At 37.7% G+C, this 9,816-nt stretch overlaps 1 protein-coding gene across 1 annotated transcript; it reads right to left on the bottom strand.

Moving 5' to 3' along the window:
* Positions 1-501: 501 nt before the first annotated feature.
* On the bottom strand, positions 502-3,615 carry LOC116013399 (probable receptor-like protein kinase At5g59700). Its single transcript, XM_031253126.1, has one exon. It carries the CDS (start codon positions 3,165-3,167, stop codon positions 705-707), a length of 2,463 nt encoding a protein of 820 aa, XP_031108986.1. The 5' UTR covers positions 3,168-3,615; the 3' UTR covers positions 502-704.
* Between the last annotated feature and the right edge of the window lie 6,201 nt (positions 3,616-9,816).

Genomic DNA, 9,816 nt, shown 5'->3' with positions numbered 1-9,816 from the left:
CCCCATAGTTATATTTTTCCTAACTGTTCATTCACTAAACTATTATTATATGACATTAATTTTAATTATTATAAATATTCTTTTAGCATTAGTCAAAAAAAAAGAAAAAAGAAGCTATTTTACTTTAAAAATTCGGTTATATTTAACCGACCGAAACCGATCGAAAACCGTCGGTTTCGGTTATTTCGGTTATGAAGGTTGGTCGGTTGGTTATGAAGGTTCGGTTAAATTTTCGGTTATTTCGGTTATTAACCGAAAACCGACCGATGCTCACCCCTAGTCCTCCTCACCCAAAAAAGATGGAAGCTATTCAATAATGTTTTATTTAAAATTTAATTCAAGCAACATTAATTTTAGAACCAAGTATATCATTTGCTATATAATATTTTAATTGTAATTTTTATAATTTGAGTGGGCTGAAAAATTGTTCTATGTGTTCTTTAACCCATTTTAACATGGTAAACAAGCTGTGTCCAAACCAACCAAGAATCCAAGAACATGTATCACTGAGATCTCTACCTTAAACTGTAACCAAAGAAAATAGCCATACAAACAGACCAAACATTATACAATCTTGCAGTGTTTATCATCACACAAGGTGTATATAGGAGCCTACTTAAAACTCTGCTGTACACAACCACATAAATATAAAAAATTTTTTCTGTGCACCATCCTAAGCAATGTGTTTTATTCACAATGGTTTTCTAGATCTTGTCATTCAAGTCTTTCATATCAGCTTTTACCATTTGGGAGAACACTCTACTTATGGAAACACCAGCAAGGTCCCCCATGCTTCCGATGCTGAATTGCGTGGTGGAGGTGCTGATCTCGTCGGGCTGGCTAACGTTGGCGCAGTCGTGGTGGTTCTGACTAGTCGTCTCGTCTTTTCTTTGGAGCTGGAGAGCGAACTCCAAGTTCCACAGAACGTCTCCCATTGTGGGCCGATCGAGTCCACATCCAGCCAAGCATTTCTCGGCTGTCTCTGCAAACTTTTGAAGGGACTCCGGGTTTAGTCCTGTCTTGATGTGAGGATCCACGGCAGTTTCCAACTCGCCTTTTTTTAGCGTGTTCATCACCCACTCGATCAAGTTCACGTTCTCTCGGGGACGAGATGGGTCGATGACGGGCTTTCCACAGAGGATTTCGAGCATGACAACTCCGAACGAGTAAACATCTGACTTCTCGGTCAGTTGCTGTCTTGTTAGGTACTCGGGATCAAGATAACCGAAACTTCCTTTCACTGCAGTAGTGACATGAGTCTGATCAAACTCGGGGCCGTCTTTTGACAGTCCAAAATCTGCAACCTTAGCCATGAGATTCTCATCTAGTAATATATTTGCTGACTTCACATCTCTATGGATAATCGCCTTCTCAGAACCGGTGTGCAGATAGTGAAGTCCCCTAGCAGATCCAATGCAGATTTCAAGCCTTTGTCTCCAGCTCAACTTGGGAAGATCCGAGCCATACAAATGATTCTTCAGAGTTCCATTCTCCATGTACTCGTATATTATGATCATCTCGTTCATTTCGTCGCAGTACCCAATCAACGATACCAGATGGCGATGCCTAAACTTAGACAGCATCTCTATTTCTGTCATGAATTCAGAAAAGCCTTGGTTCGATTGATGATTCCCTCTCTTTACAGCGACTCTCGTGCCATCTCTCAGAATTCCCTTGTAAACCTTCCCAAAACCGCCAATTCCAATGATCATTTCTTCGCTGAAATTATCTGTAGCTTCTTGAACTGCCTTGAAAGGGATGCGATACCACACCTTTGACCTCGAGATGGAATATGTTTCTTCTGCATATTTACTCACTTCATCACCTCCGGTTGAGCGGTCAATGGACCCCCTTCTTCTACTTCGGTAAACTAGAACAGAAACCAAACCGAAAACCAACAAACAGAATGCTCCAATGCTTGATCCAAGAATTGCCCATAGTTTAGCCTTGGAACTAGTACTCGAGGACTGAATTTCGGAGTCTGCTGCATCGAGACTGTCCTTAGAATTGCTTATTTTCATGATCTCGAGCCCGTTCAGGATGCCATCAGGAAGCACATTGCCCACGTCTGATGGGCCGATAGTAATGCTAAGATCACGATCATTGCCCAACCTTTTGACAACATCGATGTAATAGGGGACGTTTTTAGTTCTCAGTTCAAGGTTTGCAGAAACAATACCCGAATTGAGGAAAACATTGAACATGAGCCTACTAGAGGAGTTACTTACTATATCACAGAAATGGAACCGAACGAAATACTCAAAGCCTGGATCGACTGTAAACGACCAGGTTGCATTAAACCGGATGCTGAAATCCACCTGCTCCAGCCTCTCTGCAGTTTCATAGACAAGCGGGGGAGCAATGTTCTGTGTCACCCCTGATCCAGTGTAGTTCACTGCTTCTTTCTTCGACACAAAGTGAACGAGGTTACTGCTACTTAGATACCGGGCATCAGGCACCCAAACCCTCCACAAGGTATCGTTTTGAGGGGGCACGGCTGCAATTCCCATATTAATTCTCGCTATAGTCTCCAAGGCATGTCCACTCAGATCCTGCCTAATTCCTTGAGGATTGTTCATCCCAGCACCAGAAGGTATGACCTCATCAGGAAGCGAAAACACTTCCAAAGCATTCACAAAACCAAACGAATTGGCAGCAGGGGTAAAGACGAGGACCAGCCGGTTGGTACTTATGTTGAAGGAGTATTCTTTAAGAACTGAGGCATTCGAGGGCTGGAAATTTTTCAAAAGAGTAAAATTCTGGGAATTCTGGGCTGAAACAGAAAATCTAGCAGAGCTCAGGTTGTAATTTTGGTCCATAAACGGAAAGAAATGCAGGCGAACCCAGTGCCTGCCCGGTTTCCTGATAGGAAAACTGAACTCTGAGGTCCCATTGAAGATTCTAGCAGTCTGATACAAGGGTGAATCATAGTTGAATGGAAATGGAACATGAAGATTTGAACTTGTTTTGGCAAAAATCCTATGTGGGGTTGAAAGAATGCCAGAATTCAAGGTGTCAGCCAAGAAAACCCTGCCACTCACAGTTACATTTTCAGATGACCCACAGTTCACCAGATAGTTATCCACAGGGACATATTCTTTGGAGACACATATCAAACACAAGATGGACCAAATCAAGAATACCAAATCAACTGCCCCAACACACATATTTAACTCAAACACAAATCTCAGCTAAAGCATCAAAGTGATCAAAGCATTCAACAACACACTATGACAACATTCAAGATTCAAGAAAGATTGCCACCCTCAAGTTCTGCTAAGCTGTAATAAAAAAATAAAAATAAAAAAAAGAAAAGATAAGGAAGATGAAGAATGAAGAAAAAGATGTCACCTTTGAGCTCAAGGCATTAAAGGAGAATGAGAGATGGGGTCAATTCTAGGGTCAAATTTTCTGAGGACCTTATGAGGAGAAGAACAAAAAGAACAAGAAGAAGAAGAAGAAGCAGATATAATCTTTAATAAATTGATTGGACAAGAGGAAACCCTCCCCTCACTTTCTACACATTTCTAATCCCTTTGCAAGACCAAGCATTTATGGCACTCACAGAGTCACAGTTGTCTTCACTTTCACTGTCAAAAAGTGGGCAACAAAACCCAGAGATTTCCCCCCTCACTTTTTGTTTAGTTATTCAAATTAAATTAAATTAATAGAGTATTTTTGTGTCTTCAAAAAAAAAATAGAGTATTTTTGTTTGACAAAGTCTCATGCCAGATCAATGTCCCCAGAAGAGTATAATAAACCAAAAACAATAACAGAATGGGCACATGAGAAAAGGAAAAAGGGATTGAAATTTGAAATATGAGATGGATTAGACAGAGGAATGAAGTTGAGGACGCCATGATTGACTGAAAAAAATAATATTATTTGTGATATGGATTATGGAATTACCTACTACTTAATTTCTTGAATAATATTTCAGACTTAACATTTTAATTGACATCATATAGACTAAGACACCAAATGACTGGACTTTAAAGGGTAGCAAAGCATTCTATATTCCCTAATTATTGTGTTTATGACCTCAAAAGGTGACAAAATACTCTCTCATGAAATTTCAGGTTAAGTTGAAAAAGACCTAGCCATCTGCCCATATTTGATTTACGAGAAAGTCTACCGTCTCTATCCGAATGTACACTCTAAGTGAAGTTGTCCCCACCTTGTAGCCCTAACTGACCAAGAACCACAAGATTTAAGTTACACATAACTGACTGATTCAAATTAAGAATGTCAATAGACAATTCTCGCCGAGTATTTTGTGATTATATTATGATTTGGTAGCTATAACGTCTAGAAAGGAGGGATCAGCTAACACGTGAGTGTAGAGAAAATGTTACCGGTGCTATATTAAAAATTATAAAGAAGCAACAGACTTGACACCACTCCTCTCGACAGCTATGGAAAACAAAGAAAAGTTCAGCTCAACCACTGATGACTTTCCTGCAAGCCCAAATGGGATTTCTTACCAATTCACACAGTATAATCCATCTTTTGCTTACATACAAATCTTCATTCAACCCAAATAATTAAGTTAATTGCAAGTTGCAACACCCACCAGTGCACAAATGAGATGATGTGAGTCTTATAGTCTGTTTTATCTCTTTTAAAATCTTTACTCCGCACAAAAATAAATTAATCGAATGTACTATTACAAGATCAAGGTCGAACTTGTCTCGGTTCGAGTTGACTCGCCTCATTCGCACCATATGTAGCAAACAAAACAGTACCCAATACAATTCAAATAACATACATGATTATACATGATACACAAAATGTCAGTACAAATCAATAACGTAAAAAATTTCCTAACTAATGGTAATAAGAAGAGTAATAAAAAATCTAACTCCACTTATCTAATGTAACCTATGAAAACAACACATATTGGCACAAGAAGAAGTTGTTGTTGATGGCACGAGAGGGCAATAGATGAATGGAGCAATATGGCGTGGAAATATGGGGGTGTAGGTGAAAGTTGATTGATGATGCTTCAACAAGAAGCTAAGGGAATATTACATGATGTAGTGTATGTATGTGGATCACAAAAACAATAAACAAGAAATGCGTAATCATGCAAGTACCTACTTGCACTTGCCTAACACGCGGTTTCTACGACCAACCAACAACGTTTGACCTCCACGCCTGTGGGGCTCTATGTTCTTCATCTTCTACCTCCTATTTTACAAATTTTTATTTACGTTAGCGGATAAGGTAAACTAATAACGTTAATAGATTTCTCATGAGAAATGAAATTGGTTGAATCTCCAAGGCCCGACAAAGCATATGTGAGAATGTAAATCATGATAATTTAATTGAACACAGGAGGTTGCTCCCACACTATCACTGGTGAGACTCGATTTTTAGTTTCTTTCTCTCAAACTTCACCCCACTAGTTGAGCTGCCTATGCGAACATCAAGTTAATTATCTTAATACCTTGGTTCATGGTTTTATAAATTTGATGACTACATAAATGATTTTTTTTTTTTCACTTTTGATTTCATAACTATAGGATCATTAATTTTCACATTTGATCCTGAACTATTAATTTTTTTCACATTTGGTTTTACGACTTCTAAATTCGCGTGACATTTAACTTTTGGTCATCGTTGACCAATTTTCATGCAAGTAACTTACCTTGAAGAGAAAATTAAAATTGTCATTTCCGATCCCCTCACTAAGAAGTTTAAGAAAAAAGTAACGAAAATGACAATTGTATCATTTAAGATAAGTCATTTGACTAAAAACTATGTCAGAGTTTTCAAAAAAAAAAAAAAAAAAAAACTATGTTAGAAGATTGATCAAATGTGGTAATAATTTAAAAATTGTAAAATCAAATAAAAAAAACTTATATTCAATAACAAATGTAAAAATGATCGCATAATTAAGGGACCAATTGAAAAAACCTTTATAAAAATTGGAGGTTTCGAGAAAGTATGCAAAATATAATTAAAAAATAAAGTATGGGACTCAACAACTCTGTTCCCAGCTGGATGTCTGCCTGCTTGTTCGTTTCGCACTATTAGCTGAACATAGTTGTTGCCATTGATGAATGACGAAAGTTGGGTCCATTTTGGTGGGTGTTGTTCTAATTTTCTCCGATCGAACCAAATTCTTGTGTATCTCATTAATTATTCAAGAATGTTGGGATAAGGTTTTGTTTTTAGTAGCAACACATCATTTAATACGCGTATTCGAAGAGTATTTCACGCTCTTAAAAAAAATAGTAGAATCGTCTTGCTAATTTAAGACAGTTGTCAATAACAAAAGGTTATCTTGAATATGCAATATAAAATACCGATTCTTCCATTTGTTGGTGTGGGGTGTTAGGACTTGAAGGATGAAATGCGGATTAGTTGTGTTTGATGTTCTTTGGTTGAGTTCTTATGCGCTGTTTTTTCGTTTGTTTTGCTAGATATTTTGATGTAAAATTATAAAATTACATGTACGTGCATACGCACATATATCATTCAACACATAGGTAAAAGTGCTTTCACATTTTTAGAAAAAGAAACAATTGTGTGTATTATCTTGCTAATTTAGGACAACTGTCAAGTACACAATCCTAGTTTTGAATAAACAATATAGAATATCTTGCTACGGTTGGTGTCCGGTGTTTAGAGAGAGAGGGGCCAGGAACGGGAAATATTAATAGGGAAAATGTTGTAACTATGAAAGTATGCATCCACACCTATACATGAGGGTACATGTGTACTAGTTAAACCATGCTCTTAGGTGTTACATTAGTATTAATTATATTATTGTTCTTAAAGTCGATCAAATTTAATACTCATTACGTACTACTGACTCTGTTAGTACTAAAAAAAAAAATTAATACTCATTTACTCAATTATTGAAAATGTGTTATTTTTTAGTTAATTATATTGTTTATATTAGAATTAGATCAGATTCATAGAATGATAACAACAATTCCATTTGGTTTTGTGGAATAATGACCAGATTATGGATTAGGATATGCATCATTACTTTACTATGTTTGGTTTGAGACATTAGTAACATGACTACATAAGATATTAGTGAAATGGCATGATTGTCAAGGGACCGTAGAAGCTGTGACCGGGATTTTTTCCTAAATGGACCGAGTTTAAATAATGATCATCATTCTTTACTTGAGGCACCTATTTCAGAAACGGAAATCAAAGAGGCCTTATTTGATATTAATGATGAAAAATCACCAGGGCCATATGGATATTCATCAGCGTTTTTCAAGAAGAATTGGAGATTTCTCAAGGAAGAAATAATCGGTGCCGTCATGGAATTCTTCAGGACTGGCATTCTGCTCAAGCAATTGAATCATACGGTTGTTGCATTGATTCCCAAGAAGGTACAAGCCCAATTTGTGGGGGATTTTAGACCAATCTCTTGCTGCAATGTTTTCTATAAAATCATTGCAAAAGTCCTTGCAAAGAGATTGTGTGATGTGTTACCATCTATCATTGATCCAGCTCAAGGGGCCTTTGTGGGAGGAAGAAATATGTCAGACAACATTTTCCTTGCACAAGAATTAATTCGTGGCTACTCTAGGAAGAGGATTTCTCCGAGATGCATGATTAAAGTTGATCTCAAAAAGGCATATGACACCATTGATTGGGATTTCATTAAGGAGGCGCTGGAGGGTCTTTGCTTTCCAACAAAATTCATTGACTGGATCATGGAATGTGTAAGTTCAACATCATTCTCAATTTCAGTTAATGGCTGCCTTTATGGACATTTTGATGGGAAAAGAGGCCTGCGACAAGGGGATCCAATATCCCCTCTCATCTTTACCATTTGCATTGAGTACTTCTCACGGGTACTCAAAACTAAAGCTCAAAGCCCACTTTTCACCTTTCATCCGAAATGCTCCCAGTTGGGTATTACACACCTCGCCTTTGCAGATGATTTAATGCTTTTCTCAAAAGGAAACCCATCATCGGTCACCATCCTCCTTAATGCTCTAAAGGAGTTGGAAGAAACTTCAGGGTTAACTGTTAGCATTGAAAAATCTAACATCTTTGTAGCAGGGATCCGGGATAATAGATTGGATTTTTCAGGAATGCCAAAAGGCCAACTCCCGGTAAAGTACCTAGGCATTCCTCTTGATGGGCAGAGGCTCAAAGTTGCTCAATTTTCCCCCCTCATTACAGCAATCACTCGGTTAATCGAAAAATGGAAGGGATGCACCTTGTCATATGCTGGACGACTTGAGCTCATAATTTCAGTAATCCAAGGTACTATTAGTTTTTGGATTCAAAATTTTCCCCTTCCTGCTAATGTGATTGATCATGTAGCATTTCTTTGTGGAAAATTTCTTTGGGGACGGCGAGTTTCCCTAATCACTTGGGATAAGATTTGCTTTCCAAAGGAAGAAGGAGGGCTTGGCATCCATGATTTTAAAGTTTGGAACACATCCTTCTTCTCAAAGGTTTTGTGGGACATACACTCCAAGAGGGACCCGCTTTGGATCCGTTGGGTAAATTCTGTCTATCTAAATGGTAATGATGTTTGGGAATTCTGCCCAAATAAGAGGGACTCTGCGTTATTCAAGAAGATTTTAGAAGCCCGAGACAAGATCTCACTGGCCAAGGGAGGAGTGCAAAATGCAAAGGAATTCCTTCATAACTCTGTGAACAACAACAAGTTTCAGGTTTCACAGATCTATGACCTTCTTCGAGAGAAATCTCAACCAGCTTTTGCATGGAGATTTGTATGGAGATCTTACATTCCCCGCAAATTTTCATTTATCACATGGCTTGCCGTTCATCAAAGGATACCAACAAAGGATAGACTTGCTTTTCTTGACATCAATACCGACTGTTCAATGTGTGTGGGTGATAAAGAAACGGCTCAACACCTCTTCTTTAAATGCCCCTTTTCATTACAAGTTTGGAATCAAGTCCGGATGCATTTTGGGTTTCACAAATGCACGAATGCAATCAAGAGCTCAATCAAGTGGATCAACAGATTGCACGGAGGAGCACGCTTGCGTTCGAAGGCAATTACCATTGCTCTTATTTGCACAATTTATCACTTATGGAGAAACCGAAATAGAGTTCACCACGATGAAGATCGGTTGCCCATCGATGGCCTAGTGAAAAACATCGCCAAAGACGTGTACCGAGTCATCTTCTACCTTTATCCCATTACATAATGTGGACATGTTTCATTGATTTGCTGTATTGGTTTTTTTGGTCCTCCCATGTATTTGGACCATTTTTTCAGTTTTATATATATGGAGAGGATCTCAATGGTTGGACATGCCAATTCACTTCCACGAAATGGCCTCCACCTATTCGAGCATAGGATTAATCCTCCTCCATCTTGTTTTTCTTAGTTGGCTTTGCCACTGTTTTGGTTGTAACAATGTACAGCATGTACTAGATGTTTTGATCTGGGTCGGGGCATGCCTCGTTCCCTCGAGAATATACATTTACATTTCCTCGAAATGGCATGATTGTCTCCATCATACAATGTGAATATGATAGAAACATATAATCTTTGCACTTGAAACAAAGTAAAAGGAAAATTGATGAGTATCAAAATTTAAAGTGAATTTATATGTAAAAAGTAAATTGAAAAAAATATATTATTTAAGATATTTTTTTTATAATCAAATCGTTTCAATAGATAAAGATTAAAATCAAATTGAATTCTACGAGTTTCTTTATTTGTTTTTCAAACTATTTTTTTGCTGGTAATCATCTTTTTATATTTGAAAGAAAACGATTAATTATTCAAAGATTGACCATTGATTATAGTGGCCAAAGACTACCAAGATCCATACCACCCTGGGGTATATAGCA

The sequence above is a fragment of the Ipomoea triloba genome, chromosome 3 (assembly GCF_003576645.1).
Source record: "Ipomoea triloba cultivar NCNSP0323 chromosome 3, ASM357664v1".
In the NCBI taxonomy this organism is placed as follows: domain Eukaryota; kingdom Viridiplantae; phylum Streptophyta; class Magnoliopsida; order Solanales; family Convolvulaceae; genus Ipomoea; species Ipomoea triloba.
Note: the sequence above shows the minus strand (reverse complement) of the source record. Positions and strands in the feature narration are given on the sequence as shown.

Coding starts and splice junctions, on each gene's coding strand:
- LOC116013399 (XM_031253126.1), bottom strand. CDS start 3,167: ATGTGTGTTGGGGCAGTTGATTTGGTATTCTTGATTTGGTCCATCTTG.